Source organism: Leucopleurus acutus (assembly GCF_964270905.1).
Source record: "Leucopleurus acutus genome assembly, chromosome: 3".
In the NCBI taxonomy this organism is placed as follows: Eukaryota; Metazoa; Chordata; class Mammalia; order Artiodactyla; family Delphinidae; genus Leucopleurus; species Leucopleurus acutus.
The window spans coordinates 30,088,299-30,112,102 of NC_139145.1; the positions used below are offsets into that span (position 1 = coordinate 30,088,299).

General features: G+C 38.0%; 1 protein-coding gene across 3 annotated transcripts in view; it reads right to left on the bottom strand.

Moving 5' to 3' along the window:
* Positions 1-23,413, bottom strand: part of RANBP17 (RAN binding protein 17) — a 312,772-nt gene extending 289,359 nt beyond the window's left edge. For 2 of the 3 annotated variants that reach the window (XM_082836274.1, XM_082836273.1), the window contains exons 1-4: positions 23,315-23,413; positions 13,253-13,399; positions 8,820-8,910; positions 754-920 (exon numbers count right to left, since the gene is read on the bottom strand). In XM_082836274.1, the coding sequence (XP_082692400.1) occupies positions 754-920; positions 8,820-8,910; positions 13,253-13,399; positions 23,315-23,332 (423 nt within the window). In that variant the 5' untranslated portion in view covers positions 23,333-23,413. Of the gene's footprint in view, positions 1-753; positions 921-8,819; positions 8,911-13,252; positions 13,651-23,314 lie in introns of those variants that run through there. The other variant, XM_082836275.1, reaches the window with a different exon arrangement.
* Positions 23,414-23,804: the final 391 nt, after the last annotated feature.

Sequence of the window (23,804 nt, forward strand, 5' to 3'; positions counted from 1 at the left end):
AGCAGGGCATGATGGTCATCCTAAGAGGCATACAGGAACAGAAAAGAGCAGATTTAAGTTTCCCATATCACACCCCACAACATACAATACTATGTGGAATGGCAAGTGGAATCACTGGCACAATTTAAATTAGTCTCCTCTTGCTTTTCTTTTTTCTTTTTTTTTTTCAGTCCAAATACCTGAATTTGTGTAAGTTAAATGTGAGTATGTTATAACTTTAATCATTTAGGTTAAAAACATTCTTGAGAATTTAGTATGACTCAATGTATAATGTAAAAAAAATTTTAAATATATATATCTTTAGAAAACCTGTTGAAGTACGAGCGCTATGCTTTACTAGATCACTATGCAATCCTATACAAATTACCTAACTTTTCTAAGCCTCAGTCTTCTCATTTACAAAATGTAATTCCCTTCTCAGAGATGTAATTAACATTAGATTAGATAATACATGAAAAACATTATATACATGTTTTGCATATATGCAATACAAAGACACACGTGGTTACAAATGACAACATATATTTTTGAAATTATAAAACATTATAATTTGCATTCTTCTGGTTTGGAAGTTATATGACATGATCCTCTTTTCCTGGCAATAAAAAATACAGGCTCCAGAGGATAAATAATAAACCATAATTAATATGGTTCTGGTAGCCACAAAACAAACCATTTAACTTTAAGAAAAGCAGTTTTCTAAACCAAAAAAACAACTACTGATGTTCTTATAATGTAATAATGCCTTCTTACCTGAAGAAACTTCTTCACATCAGCAATAATTTCTCTGAAGACAAACTGGTCTTTCTGAATCTCAAACCACCCCAATTTAGTAATTTTAGCAATGACTTGAATTAGAGCTTGGATGACAAAGGGAGCCAGCTTGGGTTGTGATGCCACATAATTAAGAATGTAGTTTCCTGTAAAAAAATATTGTGATCATTTGGACTATTCAGTAACTTAATGCAAATAATGTAAAAACAGGTAGTGATGACAACACATTCTTTGACAAAAAGTTAATCCCTTTCTCCAAGATACGTACTTATTTATATAGTCAGTTCTCCTATAAGGGTTATTTGGAAAAAGCAAATTTGTTCCAATTCAATTGATATATTAGGGGATAATATGAGTATCATGCAAATGTCACTTTCATTTTTGCATAATTTCATTCAGAAAGAAACACTAGGTGAATAACGAAAACGGCAACCAAGCCAAACGAACCAAGCCATACTCAAAATGCATGTATCTACTAGCTATCTCAGTTCACCTCATGTGTTATCAGACTCATCCCTTTTGGTGTTACAATTTCCATCCTATTTCAGATCACCTTCCTTCTACCTTCATAGTAACTCACAAATTTCAACACTTCAATGAGTTATTTGTTGAAATGGGCCCCCTTCCACAAACTTCAGGTCTCCTTCAAGATAAAATGCTGTATTTATTCCACTATTTAGTATTTCTTAACCATTTAACATGTGTAAAACTCTACTATGTCTTTTATTAGATTTCTATCCTTTTTCAATTTTATTTCCATAACCCCATTTCTCTAATAAGCCCTGTGGTTTTACTACATATCACTGCACAGCATAGTCACTTTTAGGAATACATATGTCATGTTACAGCAAAACTGACTACACACTATCTGGCTGTTTACACATGATCTCAGCCAAAAGGCCGAGAAGCGATATCTGGCTGTTTAAGTGGCAGAAAAAAATACAAATAATATAATGTGATAAAATAAGTACATAAGTCAAAGAAAGTACGAACAGAAGAGTAAAGCCTGGAATAAAGTTAATATACCCAAATCATTAAAAGTGGGTAGCAAATTCAGCTATGAGCTTCCTAATGGAGGAGTGATTGAGGTTACAAATGGGCCACAAAAGTCTATCAGAAAAACAGAAGAAAAAAATTTTTTAAAGGGAGAAGATTCCATTTCTACTTTGGCCCCGAAGGCCAGCATACCCTTTGGGAAAAGAGTGAAGAAAAAGTAAATATTAATACTTCACTATTTAACTAAAAATAGCTTTAATGGAAACAACCCCAAAATCCAAGAACACTTTCAACAGCTGTTCTTGACAACTGTAATGAGAACCTTGATATAAAAAAGAAAAGTTCTCACGACTAGCACATTTCAACCTTAATTTTTATTAACATTAAAAATACACAGTTATACAAATAAAAATACTATTAAAAAGCACAGATTTTCCTGGCATTAAGATAAATCTGAAAGAGGTTTCTGCTATGGATTAAAGTAATATGGTTCTCTTAAGCTTCATTACATGTAATCTTTTATTTCAATAACAAAACTTACGAAAATGACACTGCCTCCTGAACATAAAAGAAAATCTGGTTTATTTACTTCTATTATTTTTATTTTTAGTATCTTGAAAAATTTTAACCCGGAGGGAATGTGAGAAATCTATATGTAGGTAGTGGTAACCACTGGGAGGGTAATCTCAAAAACAACAAAACAGGAGACAAACCAAGTTTCACATTTAAGCTAGGTACCTTAAGCACACCTTCCCAAACTCCCTGAGCAAAGATACTAGCTAATAAGTTTATTATCTAAGGCAAAAAAATTTAATAGACTGTATTTCTGTTACTTTAGTTGAATGTTTTACATAAAATATTCTCACGTTATGCTTATTACATGACCTATAATAGTGTTCCAGTTTAATAAGCAAGAGCCAATGATAACAATCAAGTAAAACAACAGCAATCTAATCATCACCAGCCCAAGATAATAGGGAAAAGCCATACCAAGAAGAAAATGAAATGTTCAGAAAGACACATGGGAGAATGAAATAAACAGCTGGAAAAATTCCCCAACAAAAGTTAACAGAAACTTGGAAAGCCATGCACTAGAGGCTCTTTGTGTGTCAAATGCCTATATGATAACAACAGTATTTAGCATTTATGAAACAAGTTAGAAATTACAAGTGCTTCCCAGAAAAAAAGCTTTATGTAGCTCTCACAGCAATGTGAAGATATTGCTTTTATATTACTATTACTATTATTCTGTTTCCTAGGCAAAAAAATATGAAGGTCAAAGAGGTGAAACAACTTGTCACAGTGGCCAAATTGGGACTCTGAGTCAGGTTGTTTTGGTTTGAGTTTGTTTGTTTCCTGCTTTCAAATACTGGTCAAACCATATATTTTAGTAATAATTAGTAATTCAAAAACTTTAAGTCCAAACTTGTAGATAGTCTTTTGGAGTTTACTGTCATTAGACTGAAACTTTAGGTATTACACATTATAGAAATTTAATATGAAATATTTTTGACTGATTAATTGAAGTCAAGTAAAAAAATATGCCACAAAGTCTATCAGAAAACATACAAAAAGAATATAAAAGAAAGGGGAAAGACTCAATCTCTACTTTGGTCCCAAAGACTAGCATGTTATTCAGGAAAAAAATGAAGAGAAGGTAAATACCTCAACATTTAACTACAAATGCTTTGATGGAAACAATTCCAAATGCTGTGAACACAAAAATTTGAGCTATAATCTATGCCTTGAGAGCTAGCTTATAAAATATTTGGAGAGACAGACAAAAAAAAACTACCACAAGAAGATCAATGTAAGACTTATGAGGTGAAGATGTGGAGAAACTGCAATGTTCACACATTGCTGCTGAGAACGCAAAATGGTATAGGCACTTTGAAACATAGTTGGACAGTTTTTTTTAAAGTTAAGCATAAACTTACCTATGACCCAGCAATTTCACTCCTAGGTATCTATCTACTCAAGAGAAATGAAAACGTATATCCACACAAAGACTTGTATGTCAATGTTCATGGTAGCATTATTCACAGTGGCCAAAAAGCAAAAACAACCCATATGTTCATCAGGTGGTGAATGGATAACAAAATGTCACACATCTATACAAGGGAATATTATTCTATGATAAAAAAAATGAAATACTGACACATGCTACAACATGGATGAACCTCAAAAACATTTTTTGAAGTGAAAGAAGTTAGATGTAAAAACACTACACATGATAAGATTTTATTTATATGAAATATCCTCAGAAGGTCAATCTATACAGGCAGAAAACATCTTAGAGGTTAGTGGTATGGGAGCAGGACTAACTGTAAATGAGCATGGGGAGTTTGGAAGGGATGATGGAAATGTTCACACAACTCTGTAAATTTACTAAAAATCAAAAATTGTACACTTAAAACAAGTTAACTTTATGGTATATAAATTATACCTCAATAAAGCTGTTTGAAGAGGGGAGTCAGCAAGGAAGGAAAGAGGGAGGGAGGGATGGAGTGAAGGACAGAGAAAGGGAAGGAGAATTGACTGATTTATATAGGCAATTAAACTTAAGCTACACTTTTATTTGAATAGAAGATTAAAAGGACAGCATTCCAGGCTAGAGAAACAACATAAGAAAAGGCACCAAGGCAGAAATAACATGGCATGAGGAAAATACCTTCTGGTACAAATAGGCTAGTACCAACGAGATATAAGGCTACAAGGACGGGACGATCCATCAATTACAAGCTCATGAAAGGACTTGAACACCAGGCTGAGGAAATGGTATTTAATTGATGAGCGATGGTAAGCCATCGTTAATTATACTAATATAGGTAGAAAACGGTGTGCTGGACACAGGGAACATGCAACAGAGTTAATGTTGGGAAATAATGAAATATGTAGTCTGGGACCATATCATGAAAGAATGAGAATTTTAGAGTTGATGTAATAAAGGCAATGTGACTTTGAGGCAATCTTCACATTTTCCATTTTAAGTGACATACCAATTACTCTACTGACACATGTCAGACATTTCATAACATTCTAATCTACTTGCAGAAGCAAGAGTAGTAACTCAAACCCAAGAAACTCATAAAGGAAACACATCATTTGTTGCTTGAAATTGTGCGGTAGGTTTCTACTTTTCTCTTTTTTTCCGAATTTCCTTTAATGAGTGTACCTTTTTTTTTTTTTTAAGTATCCATTTTAAAAAGATAAGTGCAAGAGACAATCTGAATAGGGCCATATCTATTAAATTAACTGAGTCAATAATTAATAACCTTCCAAAACAGCAAGCACCAGGCCCAGATGGGTTCACTGATGAATTCTACCAAACATTTAAGAAATTCTACCAATTCTCTACAATCTCTTCCAGGAAAAAGAAGGAGAGGGAATTCCTCCTAACTCATTCTATGAGGTTGGCATTACCTTAACACCAAAACCAGACAAAAACATTACAAGAACACTTGTAGTTGAGCCAATATCTCTCATCAATATAGAAACAAAAATCCTCAACAAATTATTAGCAAAGCAAATCCAACAATGTATAAAAAGAGTTATATACCACAACCAAGTGGCATTTATCCCAGGTATGCAAGCATTGTTCAACATTTTAAAATCAATTAATGCAGCCCATCACATCAATAGGCTAAAGAAGAAAAATCACATGATCATAATAGATACAAAAAAAGGATTTCAAAAATTCCAACTGCCATTCATGATAAAAACTCTCAACAAACCAGGAACAGAGGGGAACTTCCTCAACTTCATAAAGAACATCTACAAAAAACCACAGCTGATGAATAAAATCAAAGAAATTAATAAATGGAGAGATATTCCATGTTCGTGGACAGGAAGACTCAATGTTGTCGAGATGTCAGTTCTTCCAGAATCTATAGATTCAATGCAATCCCAATCAAAATCCCAGAAAGTTATTTTTTTTGGATATTGACAAATTGATTCTAAAGTTTATATAGAAAGGCAAAAGACCCAGAATAGCCTACACAATACTAAAGGAGAAGGACAAAGTTGGAGGTCTGACACTACCTAACTTTAATTTTTATAAAACTATAATAATCAAGACAGTGTGGTACTGGTGAAGGACAAATAGATCAATGGAACAGAATAGAGAACTCAGAAAGAGACTCCCATAAATACAGTCAACTGATCTTTGACAAAGGAGCAAAGCTAATAAAACGGAGTAAAGATAGTCTTTTCAACAAATGGTGGCAGAACTGGACCTCCACATGCGAAAAAATGAATCTAAACACAGAACTTACACACTTCACAAAAATTAATTCAAAATGATCACAGCTCTAAATGTAAAATGTAAAACTATAAAAACTCCTAAAAGATAACAGGAATAAAATCTAGATGACCTTGGGTTTGGTGATGATTTTTTACAAACAACGACAAAGGCACAATCCATGAAAGAAATACTTGATAAGGTGGACTTCATTACAATTAAAAGCTTCTGCCCAAGAGAATGAGAAGACAAGCCACAAACAGGGAGAAAATCTTTGCAAAAGACCTATCTGATAAAGGACCATTTATTAAAATATACAGAGAATAAGAAAACAACAACCTGATTTAAAAATAAGCAAAAGACCTAAACAGTCACCTCATTAAAGAAAATATACAGACAACAAATAAGCATATGAAAAGATGTTCAACATCATATGTCATTAGGAAACTGTAAATTAAAAACAGTAGGATTCTACTACACACCTATAAGAATGGTCAAAATCCAAAACACTGAAAACACCAAATATTAGCAAGGATGTGGAAGAACAGGAATTCTCATTCATTGCTGATGGGAATGCAAAACTGGTACAGCCCCTTTGGAAGGCAGTTTGGTGATTTCTTACAAATCTAAACATACTCTTACCATACAATCCAGCAATCACTCTCCTTGGTATTTACCCAAATGAGGTGAGAACTTATGTCCACACAAAAAACCTGCTTTATAGCAGCTTTATTCGTAATTGCCAAAACTTGGAAGCAATGAAGGTGTACTTCAACAGGTGAACAGATAAGCTGTGGTACATCCAGACAATGGCACATCAGTCAGCATTAAAAAGAAATGATCGGGCTTCCCTGGTGGCGCAGTGGTTAAGAATCTGCCTGCCAATGCAGGGGACACTGGTTTGAGCCCTAGCCCGGGAAGATCCCACATGCCGCGAAAAACTAAGTCTGTGGGCCACAACTACTGAGCCTGTGCTCCGCAATAAGAGGAGCCACCGCGATGAGAAGTCTGTGCACTGCAGCAAAGAGTAGCCGCCGCTCACCGCAAAGTAGAGAAAAGCCCGGGTGCAGCAACAAAGACCCAGTGCAGCCAAAAATAAAATAAATAAAATAAATAAATTTTTTAAAAAAAGAAAGAAAAGAAATGATCTACCAAGCCATGATAAAAACATGGAGAACCTGAAATGCATATTACTAAGTAAAAGAAGCCAATCTGAAAAGGCGACACACTGTGTAATTTCAACTACATGCATTCTGGAAAAGGCAAAACTATGGAAACAGTAAAAAAGATCAGTGGTCGCCAGGAGTTAGAGGGGAGGGAGGGATGCACAGTTGGAACACAGTGGCTTTTTAGGGCAGTGAAACTATTCTGTATAATACTATAACGGGGGATATGTGTCATTTATACATTTATCCAAACCCACGGAATGCACAACACCAAGAGTGAACTCTAATATAAACTATGGGCTTTGGGTGATGATGATGTATCAATGTAGGTTAATCAACTGTTACAAATGTACCCACTCTGGTGCAGTATGCTAATAATGGGGAAGGCTATTCATGTGCGGGGCCAGGGGGTATATGGGAATTCTCTGTACTTTTTGCTCAATTTTGCTGTGAACCTAAAAGTGCTCTAAAAAAATAAAGTCTACCTAAAATATGTGTGTTTATGTGTATAAAAGTCAAACAAACAAAATCACAATGTTTTATGACAGGTTTTTAATGTTTGAACCCTTATTTTTTAAACTGTAAATTTCTCTTTTGCTTTCTTAAGCACACAAGTCCATGAGAACATGGATAAATTCTCCTCTAGGTTTTCTTCAGCCTGGTAGGTTTTTTTTTTGGTAGATGTTCTTTATCAAGTTGAAGGAGTTCCCCTCGGTTATTAGGTACTTAAGAGAAATATCAGTCAAACATATGAGGCAAATGACAAATCATTGTGGGATTTGACCATTCAAACACTGAGCTTAAAGAACCATCATATATAATATTACACTTTAACTTTTCTGTTACACAAATATGAATCATGTAAACCTTGAGGCTGGAGAGCAGAAATGAGGCAACAGTCTATTATGAACAAAGGTAACAAAAAAATTCCCATATCTCAACTATCAGAGTTTTGTCCATATGAAAAACAAATTCACACACTTAAAATATGAAAATACATTACTTCTGAAAGCATATTGGTACTTTATAGAATCAATTTTCCAACTACACTAAGTTCCAAGCACTGTTCATCCATATACACATTATTTTCCTAATAAGTAGGAATTGCTTTTGATTTTATATGCATCCCATATGATTTTGATATAGGAGCCTGAGGAATGCTGGAGAGTACACTTCTTTCCCATCATTTAGTTGTATATGATGTTAAGATAATCGCTAAGAGCATGGACTCCACAAAAATTGTGTAAGTTTGAATCACAGCTCTACTTCTTGCTAGATGTGTGATGATCTTGGGCACATTATAGAGCCTATCAAATCTAATTTCCTCATTTATAAAATGAGGATAACAATAGTGCCCATCTCAGAAGTTTGGTAGATAAAATGAGATAGTGCAAATCTTAGTAAATACTATAGACAATAAAATGCTAGTTATTATTTATTATCAAACTAAACAAATGCTTTTCTGACAACACATTTTTGTATAACACATTGTTGTTTATCACTACATGTGTAAAGGAGACTTGACTACTCATCTTTAAAAATGACAATAAAATAACTTGCAAGCCTGTTAACAGTTTAGCATATTTAAAAGCAAAAATTATTTTTAAAGTGCAATTTGATAAAAAGCATAATAAACCACTTACTGATATCTATTCTTTGTTCAATCGGCAAAGGACTGACTCGGCTAATAAGTTTTGAAAGACATGTTGCTGCAAGGAGTTGAGCATAGGATGTCTGTAAAGAAATATAAATTTTAATAGATTAATCAAAATACTATGATAAGGGAACTTCCCTGGTGGAAGAGTGGTTAAGAATCTGCCTGCTAATGCAGGGGACATGGGTTCGATCCCTGGTATGGGAAGATCCCACATGCCGCAGCGCAACTAAGTCCATGCGCCACAACTACTGAAGCCCGCACACCTAGAGTCCAAGCTCCGCAACATGAGAAGCCACCCAGCTCACTGCAACTAGAGAAAGCCCGCGCGCAACAACGAAGACCCAATGCAGCCAAAAAACAATACTACAATAGGAACTTTTCCTAAGCAATATTGGGAATTTTTCTGGTTTTCCAAACTGGCAGATTTACAAGGGATAAAATACACACACACACACACACACAAAATCCCTCATAAGGGTGGGGTAGTTGAGGAAGGTATAGGTAGTCTTTTCAAATGGCAAGCAGTTGTTGGGCTACTGAAGCCCGTGCACCTAGAGCCCATCCTCCGCAAGAGGAAAAAAATGATTATGAGCAAGTTCAAATAAAATACACTTACCATGTCTACATAGTCCTACATGTTCTGCCCTCTGATTATCTCTTCAAATTCATCTGGTTCCACTCTTTGCTATCCTCTGACCAAAACAGCCCTCTTTCAGTTCCTTTCAATGCCTTTCCCACCCTGTCCTCCCCCCTCCTTCAGATCCATGCTGGTTGTATTCACTCTGACCACCAACTGTCTTAACTTAATAGCATACTCAACACTTCAAAATCTGATTCAGTTATTCACTCTACCCCTAGCAATCTCTTGTAAAGATAGCCCTATTTTTTTTCTCTAGACCAGAGGACAGCAAACTAAGGCCTGTGGACCAAATCCCGCCTGTTTTTGCAAGGCCCATGAGCTATATATGGATTTTACTATTTTAAACAGTTGGGAAAAAAATAATAATATTTTGTGACATGTGAAAAGTACATGAAATCCAAATTTCAGTGTCCATAAATAAAGTTTACTAGAACACAGCCACACGCATATAGTCTGCTTTCAGACTATGACAGCAGAGTCAAATACTTAAAACAGTATATGGCACTCACTGCCTCCTACTGCTGCTCAGTGCACTATAAACCGCAGTGATGTACTTATTAACTTCACAGCACAGAGTGCCATGAGTATCACCATGACATGACACGCACCTTTTATTATTACCAGTGCATATCTGTTATGTCAAAACAAGAAAAGATAGAAAGGCACTTCAAATGTCTAACTTTTAAGGCACAGTGGAATGTGGATCATTTTGTTATTGAATCAGATAGCAAAGCAATGTGCTTTTTATGCAATTGTACTATAGCTGTCCTAAAAGAATACAACATATGTTGACCATATCATACCAAGCACTCATGTCAGTATTCCTAACTCACAGGTAATCAGTAGTCAGAAAAAAGGAGAAAATTTAAGACAGAATATCTATAACAGTGAAATTTCTCCACAAAAAAATAAAGTGAGGCTGCAACCAAAGTTAGGTTTTGAAATGGCTCATTTGTTAGCCAAGTAAGGAAAGCCACTTACCAAAAGAGTTAATTAAATCACCATTATTTTATTGCAGTAGCCAAAGTTACACATGCAGAGAACATAAACTTCAGACTACTAGACTTTCAGTGAGAAGAAGGCCCAGATAGTTGAAGATATTATTAGAGCAACATCAAAATTCAATTTCAAACCAGGCGAATGATTTGGAGGTTCTCCCTAGTTCTTGATGAGTTACCGATGTTACCAACATGCACTGCTCATACTGTTACCGACATTATCTGTTTATTCCAGAAGTCAATGCTAAGTTTGAAGTGACTAAAGAATTAATCGCTATGAAGAGTCTGCATGCAATTATTGGTCAGAATATCTTGAAAAAAGCTGAGAAAATGCTAATTCTGTACAACCTGAAGTAGTTGCTAAAATGTGCCAACAAGGGTGGTAAAAAGAAAAGACTTAAGTGGACAAATTTACAAAGCTTGTAAAAATGTAAGAGACTAAAGCCTGTGGTATTCATTTTATCATTCATCAGTAGGTACTTTGTTGTCAATATTTGAATCTATCATGTGTTAATGAATCAGTAGTGTTAACAGTGGACTTCAGGGACTTCCCTGGCAGTCCAGTACTTAAGACTTCGCCTTCCAGGGACTTCCCTGGTGGTGCAGTGGTGATGAATCCACCTGCCAATGCAGGGGACAGGGTTCAAGCCCTGGTCCGGGAAGATCCCACATGCCACGGAGCAACTAAGCCCGTGCACCACAACTATTGAACCTGTGCTCTAGAGCCCACAATCCACAACTACTGAGCCCACGTGCCACAACTACTGAAGCCCGCGCACCTAAAGCCCATGCTCTGCAAGAAGAAGCCACCGCAATGAGAAGTCCACACACTGCAATGAAGAATAGCCCCCACTCGCCACAACTAGAGAAAGCCTGTGCGCAGCAACGAAGACCCAATGCAGCCAAAACTAAATTAATTAATTAATTAATTTAAAAAAAAAAAGACTTCGCCTTCCAATGCAGGGGGTGCGGGTTTGATCCCTGGTGGGGGAGCTAAGATCCCACATGCCTTGCGGCCAAAAAACCAGAACATAAAACAGAAATAATATTGTAACAAATTCAATAAAGACTTTAAAAATGGACCACATCAAAAAAAAAATCTAAAAACAAAACGAAACAAAAAAACAGTGGACTTCACTTTCATGAATTCATCTTCAGTTCTGGAAATTTCTGTCAGAAATAGAAGCTGAAAATTCTGACTTGCCCTACTGCACAGTAGTTATATAGCTTGGCAGTGGTAAAGTTTTACTGCAATTTTTTCTTGCTCAGGACTGAGACTGAAATTTTTCTGAATGAGAAGAACCAATTTTATCCACTATTGTTGAACATTAAAGAGCTTTTGAAGTTAGTTTTTGCTTCAAACTTGATAATGTCTCTTAATGAATTCAACCTAAAGTTACAAAATTGTCTAAAAGGCAAACAGTGCTTAGTACTAATGTGAAACTTATAATGCAATAAAGTTACTCTAATCACAACTAACATTGATTGAATCACAAGTAATATCAAGCTGCTTTATATACTTTCCACACATCAAATATTAAAACAAGTAGCAAGATCTCTATTGCTGAGTATATTTTCTGAGCTCAAACTATGTTCCAGCAGCACTTTTTTTCAGACCTTGTTGCAAATGCAACGGAAATTTCCATATTTCAAAATCCATTTAACTGAGCAATTGAGGCGCCTGCACCTAACCTTCAATTGGAAGTGATTAATCTAGAATGTAATGACATCCTAGAAGACAAATATCAAGAGAAGTTTTAATAAAACACTATACATGCCTTCTAAGTGATGAATATGCTTAATTAAAATCATATGCTTATCAGCTGATATCAATATTTCGTAGTACCTATCTGTGTGAAGAGACATTTCCAAAGATGAAATTTGTAAAATCTCATTACAGGTCAGTATTAACATATGAACATTTGTAATCAATGCTAATGATAGGAAATGCTAACTCTGAACCCCAGTTAAGCAAAATGTCATCCCCAAAAGAATAATTCCATTCTTTTCATCAGTAGACTTATACTACAAAAAAACTGTACTCAATTATTGTATTTCAAAATTCATAAACAAAACTGTGGAAATCTGTTTTCTCTCTTCTAATAGGCATATTTATAGAACATCCTTGATTTTGCCTCTTGGCCCACAAAGTCTAAAATATTTACAATCTGGCCCTTTACAGAAAAAGTTTGCTAACCTCTGCTCTATAGTCCTACAGTCTCCTACTGTAGTGCTTACCATATCATTCCACAGCTCTTTATTTATAGTGATACATCTATGCCTTCCCAACTAAATTATGAGTTACTTTAATGCTTGTAAATACAGCAGGTAGGTAGTACAGTGCCTGGTTTTACATTTAAATACTTGCTAAATGATGTTGAATGAATGGCTATGAATCTCTAGGAGAGAGGCAGGCAAGAAGTAATCAGCATTCCTCTGAATCATTCCTTCACATTTCAAAGTTAATTACAATCTGCCACTCCCACCTAGATTTTTAATTCCAACTTTCTAAAAATGTAACTTTTGCCACTGGTAGAAGACATAAAAAGGGGCCAAGAGGAATCAAGAATGTATTTTGATTCATGCCTATTTCCACCTCCTGGGCTCTTCCCTAAGTTTTCTTTCCAGGCTTTCCAATTCTTCAACAGTGAAATAAACTACAGTAAAACGACATACGGTAATACCTATCAGTTAACCTACATTGCTAACCTACATGCATTCATTAACAATGACATATACCTACCGATCTTTCATTGTTAATTGCTGTTATCAAATACTTACTGTTCCTTGTTCTAATAAAAGTTGACACTTGCTGAGACATTCTGGGCTGTCAATAAGTTCCAGGAGTGCTTTCTCAGCCTCTATTCTTTGTGTAAGATCAGTCCCTATGTAGAGATGAGTACATAATACTTCCAATTCAGCCAAACTCTTAAGAAGAAAAAAAAAAAAAATTTAACATTTTACTTGAGTGAAAAAAAATAAGGTAAATATATTAATCATAGGAAACAAGGAATGCAAATACCATGTGTGTATTTGTCAAATCAATAAATGCTTATTGAGCTACAACTACTTACTAGGGGTCACAGTGGTGAACAAAAATAAGGCAAACCTCCTACCTCTAAATTATTTAAATTGATAGTTCTGTGATGGAAAAGTAAGAGTACAGAAAGAGCAGGACTTGTCTAATCCAAGGGGTTTAAAAAGGCTGGCCTAAAGTATATAGTAACATTTATGCTAACCTGAAAGGGTAAGCCATATGAAAAAGACTAGACAGCAGTTCAGGCAAAGACACAGCATTTACCAGAGGCCAGAATAGAGCTTAATCGTTTCAAGGCATTAAAAGGTCAGTATGACTGGTAGACAGACAGCCAGGAGGAGTTGCCAAAAGAAGCTAAAGAGATGGGTAAGGGGAATTATCGTGTGCAAGCTGCAGACATTATGCCAATTTACATTCTTTTTCAGATTGTAAGAACTTCAATGGTTCCATCTATATAAAAGAAAAGATATAAATATACGCTGATGTGGGTCTTCAGAACTAATGACTCATAGTGCTGCAGGTAAACTACGGCATGATTCTCAGGAACTATTACTTGATCCCATGTTACTTATAGCAGTGTAATAACTACCTATCATCTTGTAGGCTCCTATTTTACAGACATAAAGAATAATTCATTCTGACTATCATCAGAAAGAACACAAATAACAAATGTTGGCAAGGACGTGGAGAAAAGGGAACTCTCATACACTGTTGGTGGGAATATAAAGTGGTGCAGCCACTGTGGAAAACAGTATGGAGGTTCCTCAAAAAACTAAAAGAACTACCATATGACCCAGCAATTCCACTCCTGGGTATATATCAAAAAAAAAAAAAGAAAAAACACCAAAAACACTAATTCAAAAAGATTCATGTGCCCCAATGTTCACAGCAGCATTATTTACAATTGCCAAGATATGGAAGAAACCTAAGTGTCCATCAACAGATGAATGGATCAAGAAGATGTGGTATATATATATATACAATGGAACATCCCTCAACCATAAAAAAGAATGAAATTTTGCCACTTGCAGTAATATGGATGGACTTGGAGGGCATTATGCTAAGTGAAATAAGTCATACAGAGAAAGACAAATACTGTATGATATCACTTATATGTGGAATCTAAAAATTACAACATACTAGTGAATATAACAAAAAAGAAACAGACTCACAGAAACAGAGAACAAACCAGTGGTTACCTGTGAGAGGTAATATAGGGGTGGGGGAGTGGGAGGTACAAATTACTGGGTGTAAGATAGGCTACAGTGATATGTTGTACAACACAGGGAATATAGTCAATATTTTATAATAACTGTAAGTGAAGGGTAATCTTTAAAAATTGTATTAAAAATATATAAGGAGGACAAACAAGCCAGTTTAAAAAATAAAAAAGAATAATTCATTCTGTTTATAAATATAATCTAATCTGAAGATATACAACACGTGGATAAAATCTGAAAGAAAAAATTCTAAATGAGTTCAGTATTCCTCTCAGCTTTAGAGAATTTTTGTTAAAGGTGTCTTACTAAAACTACTTCAGTTTGAACTTAGAGAATTATTCTTTGGAGGACAAAAAAAAACTGGCACAGATTTCAACGTCAGGTGGGCATATGAAGGTAATGGGATATTCATAAAGAAATACTATTTTTTATCCTTTCTGACCTGAATTTTCATGTGGCAGCCTTACAGCTACACTAATCTAAACATTCCGTCAAATGCATGTACCTTTGTCTAACAGGAATACATAAGAAACACTGAAATGAAACCTCCTCTAGCTCCCATTATGCTTTTTACTTCTCTCTCCTTAATTTCTTTATGGCATTTTCCACTTCTCTATCCAGTTCAGAGCCCAACATCTCAGACTAGGGAATTTTTTGCTAGAGTGAAAATAAAAGTACAAAAGAAAGGTTTCAAAAGGATAAATTAGGATAAAGGACAGCAAAAATGAACCACATTTTAAACATTTCCTCTACCTAGATTGGCCCAAGAAGCCCTCGGAGTGCTACTACATACTGTTCATCATATTAAAATGCATAGAAAATTTATGGTTCATGAATACATATGAATTCCCATATTTCCTCCAAGGGTAAGAAACACAAAAATGAAAAGAGCTACCTTTTTCCCTCTCATGACTCATGATCAACCTCAGAAACCTTTTCCTTCATCTAATAAATTTGAAGGGCTAAATTTTAGAGCTGATAATACCCAGAATAATTTAAAGATAAACTGATCCTGCTGTCACGCATTCATCTAGGTCTACGAGTCTCTGAAGAAGTAGACTTTTTGAGTATAAAAAAGAACGAAGCCAGAAATACTGAGAAAACCTAACTGCTGAAAAACAAAAGGTCGGCTGGGAGGATTAAATGAGTTAGGGCCACATAACTTCTGGCACACATTACACACTACAAACGTTAGCTGTTTATTATTAGTATCACCTAATAAGAATATTGTAATAGGTGGAATTGTATCCTCCTAAAAGATATATCCAAGTCCTAACCACCAGTCCCTTCGAATTATTTTGAAATAGGGTCTTTGCAAATCCTGATCTAGGGATGAGATCATCCTGGATTTAGGGCGGGCCCTAAATCCAATGATTCACAAGAGAGAGGGACATTTGAGATGCAGAAACAAGAGAAAAAGTCATAAAAAGGAGGCAAAGATTGGGGTGATGCATCTACAAGCCAATGGACCATGGGCTACAAGCAGCTATCAGAAACTAGGGGCAAAGCACAGAACAGTTTCTCCCTCAAGCCCTCTAAGAAGAGACCAACCCTGTCAGCACATTAATTTCAGACTCTGGCCTCTGTAAGTATAAAAGAATAAATTTTCTGGGACCTCCCTGGTGGTCCAGTAGTAAAGAATCCGCCTTCCAATGGAGGGGACGCGGGTTTGATCCCTGGTCGGGGAACTAAGACCCCACAGGCTGCGGGTCAACTAAGCCCAAGAACCACAACTACAGAGCCCACGCACCCTGGAGCCTGCACACCACAACTAGAGAGAGAAAACCTGCACGCCACAACTAGAAAGAAGCCTGCACGCTGCAATGAGATCCCACATGCTGCAACTAAGGCCCGACACAGCCCCAAAAAATAAAGAAAATAAATAATAAATAAAATAAAATAAAAATATAAAGCTAAAATAGCTTCTAAAAAAAAAAAGAATAAATTTTCATTGTTTTAACCCACCCAGTTTGTGGTAATTTGTCACAACAGCCCCAAGAAACTAACACAAACATTAATATTAATCAATTCAGTGGCACCTGAGTAAATCTATTTGGAAATATTCTGAAAAAGTTCTGGAATTTTGTCTTTTTTGCTATACTGATTTAGTGAACTCCAACAGAGAACAAGTCTGAAGTGTATTTAAAAAGTATTTGTTTACAACAATGTCCCAAATGCCTTTCAAATTATTAACCACCGAAAGGCAGTGAAAGATAAAAAGGTAAAGGTTTGAACTTTCTCTTAAGAAAGACTGAAACAAAGTGGAAAAAATTAAGTTATTCTTTCACTGTAATGATAACAATTAAATAAATGCCTGGCATACTACTGATAAATCTTTTTAGAGAAAAGGATACATACACAAAGATCCTTACCCTGTGGAAAAGCATTATCTAAACATTTCAAGTAGTTAAACTTGTGATGACTGCTGAGTGACCAAGCAATCTTCTGATTAGCATTTGATTTTCCAGAAAATCTGACTATAAAGAGAGACTATTTTTCATAGTGAACTGATAAACTGCATCTTAGTTTTATAAACTGATGTCTGAGAATATGGTTAACATAAGAATGCCTCAGAGAAATGGATCCCTTCTCAACTTGTTGACAAACCGGGTTTGAGTTATTAAACCTTCTACATGGCTTCATATCACCATAAGAAGCCCATATAAATAAATAACAGGTAACACAAGTAGAATTGGATATCACCTAACTCCCATCGATAAACTATCAAACATAAACAGACAGCATCCAACTTCCATAGCCTAGGAGACAATGACATAATCCTGCCTACAGTCTAAATATCTTCCAAGTTATTCTGGACTCATTTCTGCACTTTGCACTTGACATACAATTAACCAGTAAATGATGTGACTTCTTTCTATACAGTAATTCCCATCATGTATCCATCGACAGGTAAATGCCTAGTAAAAGAAGCAAGACAAAAAGAGTATATATTGTATGGTTCTATAGTGAAAGAAAGCAGATCAGCGGTTTCAGGCTGGGGAGGGAGGAGAGAGTGGGAGAACAGGATAGGGAAGCAGCAAGGGGGGATTACAAAGGAGCATAAGGAAACTTTGGGGGGGTGATAGAGATGGTCATTATCTTGATTTCCAAGATGGTTTCACAGTTAATATACTTACGTCAAAATTCATCCAAAAGGACATTTTAAGTATGTGCAGTTTATTATTTGTCAATTATACCTCAAGAAAGCTGGAAAAAAATGAAGGTTTTTTGTCCTAGGGAAAAATGTCCCCTAATAATAAAACAATAAATCGATGAACCACAAAAAAATTTAAACTCAATTAAATTTAAACTCCTTTCAATTACTCTTCCCTGTATCTTTCCTGCCTTCTGGAATTAAGCTTCTTGACTACCATTCATACAAAGTGCCTTTATCTTAAAGCTGCTCATTTTCCATAAACTCTTTGTTTTTTCCTCCCTTTACTACCTTTTCCCGAGCATACCTGGGGGCTTATTTCTGGGCCTCTTAGAACTCCTTCTTCTACAATGAATTGGATCATATTTGTTTTAGTGCTTTAAAGGTTTACAAAAGTATTTCCATCTTCTATTTTTTAAACCAATTCTAAAAAGTAGACTCCTGTAAAGTACATATTTTTAGCACACCCATTTTACAGACAAAAAAAAGAACTGAGGCTGAGAGATCAAATACATACATATACACACATATATATATCTACACACACACACACACACACACACACACACACACACACACACACACACGTTGCTCAAGATAAGAGTAAATGGTCAGTTCTGAGCCACATACAAATCTGTGGGCCCCAAGCACATGTTGTCTCCTCAGCACCTTGCCATCTTACCACCCTTGACTTTAGTCATCATGTACCTGGCAGGTGATGTCCTAGTCCACACTTTCAACTGTCTATTCACCACCTTTATATTTATCTACAAACTTCTTGGAAATCAAGAAAGATGTTGAAAACAGCCCCAAAATGTCAGGAACTGAATTGAACATATTTCCCACAGATTTTCACATCAACTGTCGCTTTGTTTCAGTGGTTTCGGAGGTGTAGACCAGAATCTAGACTTACAATCTTCATGTTATCTTTTACTTTTCCCTCCTATATAGTTAAGAGTTTGGCCTTGCCCAAAGAAAAAGTCTGGTCTTTGCCCAGGTAATCTACTCTAAGATAGGAATGTTTTTGTTCAGGGCAGGGGCGGGGTGTGTGTGTGTGTGTGTGTGTGTGTGTGTGTGTGTGTGTGTGTGTGTGTGTGTGTGTGTGTGTGTGTGTGTGTGTGTGTGTGTGTGTGTGTGTGTGTGTGTGTGTGTGTGTGTGTGTGTGTGTGTGTGTGTGTGTGTGTGTGTAGCAGACCACACCCCATAGTCGTAAATTGGTGGCTGGCCATCCCAAAGACCAACCCTGTGTTTTAGGGTGGGGACTTTAGATTGCTCAGTTTCATCTGACCTAAAGACTGAGCTCAATCATGTGGCAACCAACCAGTCAATCAATGACTACATAAAGAAGCTCCAATAAAAACTCCAGAACTCAAAGCTCAGGTGCACTTCCCTGGTTTGCAATACTTGGTGCTTACTGCCACACATATATGCTGGGAGAGTAACATGTCCTGAGGACAACAAAAGCTTTGTTTGAGAACCTTCCCAGATTCTGCCTTACGTATCTCTTCTTTAATCAATTTTAATCTGCATACTTTCCTGATAATAAACTGAGTATGATAGCTTTCAGTGAATTCTGTGAGTTCTTCTGTTAAACTATCAAACCTGAGAGTGGTACTGGGAAACCCCCAAATACGCAGGTGGTGTCAGAAGTGAGAACAGTCTTGCAAACTGTGCCCTCAAACCTCGCAGTTTGGCTAATTCCAGGTACCTACCTAATTTATCACAAAATCCTACCAATTCTTTTAAAATAAAGACTCAGACTCAACACCTCTACATGATATTCATAGACAGTAGATCAATAGAAGAGTATTTTCCAACTGTGGCCTACAGTGCCCAGGATTTCTTTAGGGGCTTCTTTGGGAATCAGAGTGGAAGCTTTGGAATCTGTCCAATTACTTATTAAGTGACCTCAAGCAAACTATTTAAATTTTCTAAACTTCACTTTTGAAACTGCATGTAGTAATATCCACCATCTAAAATAATTGTGAAGATTCCATCTAAAGTAATTGTGAAGATTAAGACAGAAAAGACGAGAGAAAGCTTAATCCACCTCCTGGCACACAGCAGATCTACACAAATTGTAAATAATCTCTTCAGTTAATTATAAAACACCACATTGGTCTTTCGTCTATAGTTTCTCCCATTCAACTCCATACAGGATGATCTTTTCCAAACCCCTTTCTCATCATGTTACCATCGTATTCAACTATAATAGTTCACAATCACATCTAGATCATATCAGGTATGCCTGATCATATCAGAATGCCTGGCTGGCTATTAAGCATGACTATAGTCCCAGGTTCTGGAATAATCCTGAAAGCTAAAAAGATCGACCAACTGCATCTCCTAAATTTTTCCTAATGTTATCTCTTGATTCTCATCAAGGTCCTTCTGTTAAATCTTAAGTGCCTACCTCCTACTTGGTCCCAGAAATATCTTTCCTCACTCTGTCCCCTATCCTCTAATCTGGACTGTCTCCTCTCAGATAATCCAGATCCATTTCTTCCTTTGGGACAGAGTACCCTAACCCACAGCTTCCTAACCAAAATGCATGTGCCTTGAATGGTTATAGTATGTCAGGGACATTGATCCCCTTGTCCTCCAGTCAGGCTTTTGGTTATGAGCAGTTTATGTCAATGAACCACACAATTACCATTTTTTATGTATGCTATGATGTGAAAAAGACTGTGAAGCAGTGACCTAACTTCCCCTTACATAAATTCACTTATTTACTTATCAAAATGGCATAATTTTTCACTAACTTCCCTGCTGGGTAGATGACAGTAAGATATCTGTAGGAAAGAATGTGGAAACATGAGTTATTAAGACTACTCTAATTCTGTAGCCTTGGGCAAGTCACAATTGTTCTAAGACTCAGTGTCTTCAGGGATAAAATGTATACATGCACATAAGTAGGGGGATTGGCTCCAGGACACCCTGCAGATACGAAAACCCAAAGATGTTCATGTACCTTATATAAAATGGCATAGTATTTGCCTATAACCTCTATACATCTTCTCAAATACTTTAAATCATCTCTAGATTACTTATAATACATAATACAATGTAAATGCTATGTAAATAATTGTAAACTCAATGTAAATGCTATGCAAATAGTTGTCACGTGTGCAGCAAATGGAAGTTTTTTGGAGCTTTCTGGAATTTTGAGAGTATTTTCAATCTACAGTTGGTTGAATCCACAGATGCAAAACTCAGGGATACAGCAAGCCGACTGTATATGCACACCTCTCAAGCTAGTTGTGGGGCTGAACATCTACAACAAGCATGTGAAAATTCAAAATGCTAGGTACCAGTTATCATTAGTAATAAAGGCTCCTTGAGTTAACTGGGTAACAATATGATCCATATGCTGAAAACAATTCAAACTGAGAAGGTTCAGAGCTTAATTCTGGCCCCCCAAATCATCAGGTCTTTTATTTGTTCAACTCCACTTTTAAGCTTCCCAGAACTGCTGTGAAATACATTCCTAGGAAACCAATTTGGGTAATTTTGGCATTAGTAGCTAATTTTTCCACCACTACCTAAGTATGAAGAAATCTTCCAGACTGGGTAATTTACTATTATGCTTCATCTTTCCAAGTCTGAATCTGTTCCAAACTTCCACCATAGTTTTTTTTTTTTTTGGCTGCGCTGGGTCTTTGATGCGGTGCGTGGGCTTAGTTGCATGTGGGATCTTCGTTCCCTAACCAGGGATCAAACCCACATCCCCTACATTGGTAGGCAGATTCTTAACCACTGGACCGCCAGGGAAGTCCCCAAAACTTCCACCACAGTTTTTAATTGCCCTCAAGATTTACACCTGAATTATGAACATCTGTTTACCTATTTACAATCCCAAAGTCCTCCCTGTGAAATTCCTCCTGTGAAGATTTCCAAAGGGCATATTTACTAAAGTGGTAATAAATAACATTATTTTGACCTGGAGACGCTTAGAAATGGCAAGGAGTCAAAAGGTAATGTGTCAGGCTTACTACCTCCTGAGCTGTCAATTACCTGATAGGAGAGTGACTGATTAAAAAGAAAAGACCCTTTGGAAGAATCAATAATTAAGTAATGAGTCACTGTAGTCACAGGGGATCCGAAGAAATCTACAAAGGGTTGGGTCACTTAGATATACTGTCAGCATATTATGAGACTGCCTACCTCTCCAAGGTCATCTCCTGCCTCCACAGGCTTCCCTGCTCCCTTCCCTTTTATATGAACCTTAAGCTCCAGCCAAACCGAACTTCCTGCAGTGTGCCATGTTCTTCCACAATTCTTTGACTTGGCTCACACTGTCCTTTTGCCTCTATACCCTTCGCTTCCTCTTCGTCTGGCCAACTCCTACAATTCTTTCAGTTATCCACTAGACTGCAAGTTTCCTGAGTGTACAAATCATAAAGTTTTGCTAGAGCTATACCTTAAGGGCCTAGCAAAGTAGGAACTACAATACATTAGTAGATGAACAGAAGCTCAAAAAAGCTTGCCTGAGAAGCACAGCAGCTCTGCCTCACTCCTTCCCAACACACACACACACACGCACACACACGGTTGACCGCCCCTTTTCAATGTCCCATTATATCCCGTGATTAATTCTATCATACCATTTTCCACATGTACTATATAATTATCCGTGAATTCCATGAGGGCAAGTATGGTAAGATGATGTAATCCTTTATCCCAGAACTTTGCACCGTGCTTGAGACACGTGGGGGGCGGGGGAAGGCTCTATAAATGTTTGTTGTATGAATAACTGGATGCATATGCTAGAGTGCCCGAGAATACGTGAGCCTTCCTCCAGCCCGCGTCCCATCCAGGCCATCTCTGCGCTCCTAGCGCGCGTCCTGCCCCCGTTTCCTCCTCCAATGAAGCTGCTGCAGAGCCCTCCTTCGCAACTCCCCATATACACAGCCCCTGCCCGCTCTGACCAATTAAAGTCCAACTGCTGCGCCCTCCATCGGCGAACCCAGACCCCCTTCTCGAGCTCCGTACGAACTGTGTGGAGGCAGACGATGGAACCGCGGCCCACGACGCGGCGGGAAGGCTGGTCCGGCCGGGCTCCCACCTGCTAGGGCGCCGCCGAAGCCTCCGTGCGCGCCGTGCGGCGGCACCGGGGAGAGCGGGCTCCCACGCGGCCGGTCCTCAGCATCCGTACCTCCCCCGAGGTGCGAGCTCCAGGCTGGCCCCTGCCCCTCCACCGTCAACCCCAAGCTCTGGCCGCCCCTTCTTCGGGCCCGGGCCCGGGGTGTGCAGCCCAAGCCAGTGCGTGGGTCCCTGGCCGGGGACGGGGGCTGGGGCTCCGAGGCACTGGCCCGCGACCCCGCGGCCTCCGCCACCGGGCTCGGCCCTCAGTCTCCAGACCCCAGCGTCCCGCCGGGTTCCCGGGGCGGCTGACCGGCGGAGCGAGAACCCGCGGCGCAAAGCGCACTGACCTGAAAGTGCAGCGCCATCTTCCCGGGGGGCGGCGCCAGTCGGCGCCCCGAGCGCCCGAGGGGAGGGAGCGTAGGCGGGCGCCGCAGAAGCCCCAGCAGCCCGCTGGGTCCCTGCGCCACTCGCTACCTCGCTCGTCGCCTCGGCCGAGCTGCCTTCGCGTTCGAAGCTCCGGACTGGGCGGGGCTGACGGGGAAGGACGGGGTGACGGAGGCGGCGCGCTCGGGGCCAGCCCGAGAGGGGCGGGGCCGGGGGCCAGGAATCTCAACCGCCACCCCCCCCATCACCCCTCCCCGTTCTCATGCTTCAACTTCCTCAGGTGAGTCGTGACTTAAGACCTCCGGCCCTTGAGGCAACCACCACCACCCAACTGTCAGCCATGACCCCTGACCTTACATCTCCCACAGACTCTCTTGACCTCCAACCCCTAGAGCATAGTTATTGCCCATGCCTTCTAACTCCATCTCCACATCTTTTCTTGTCCCCTAACAC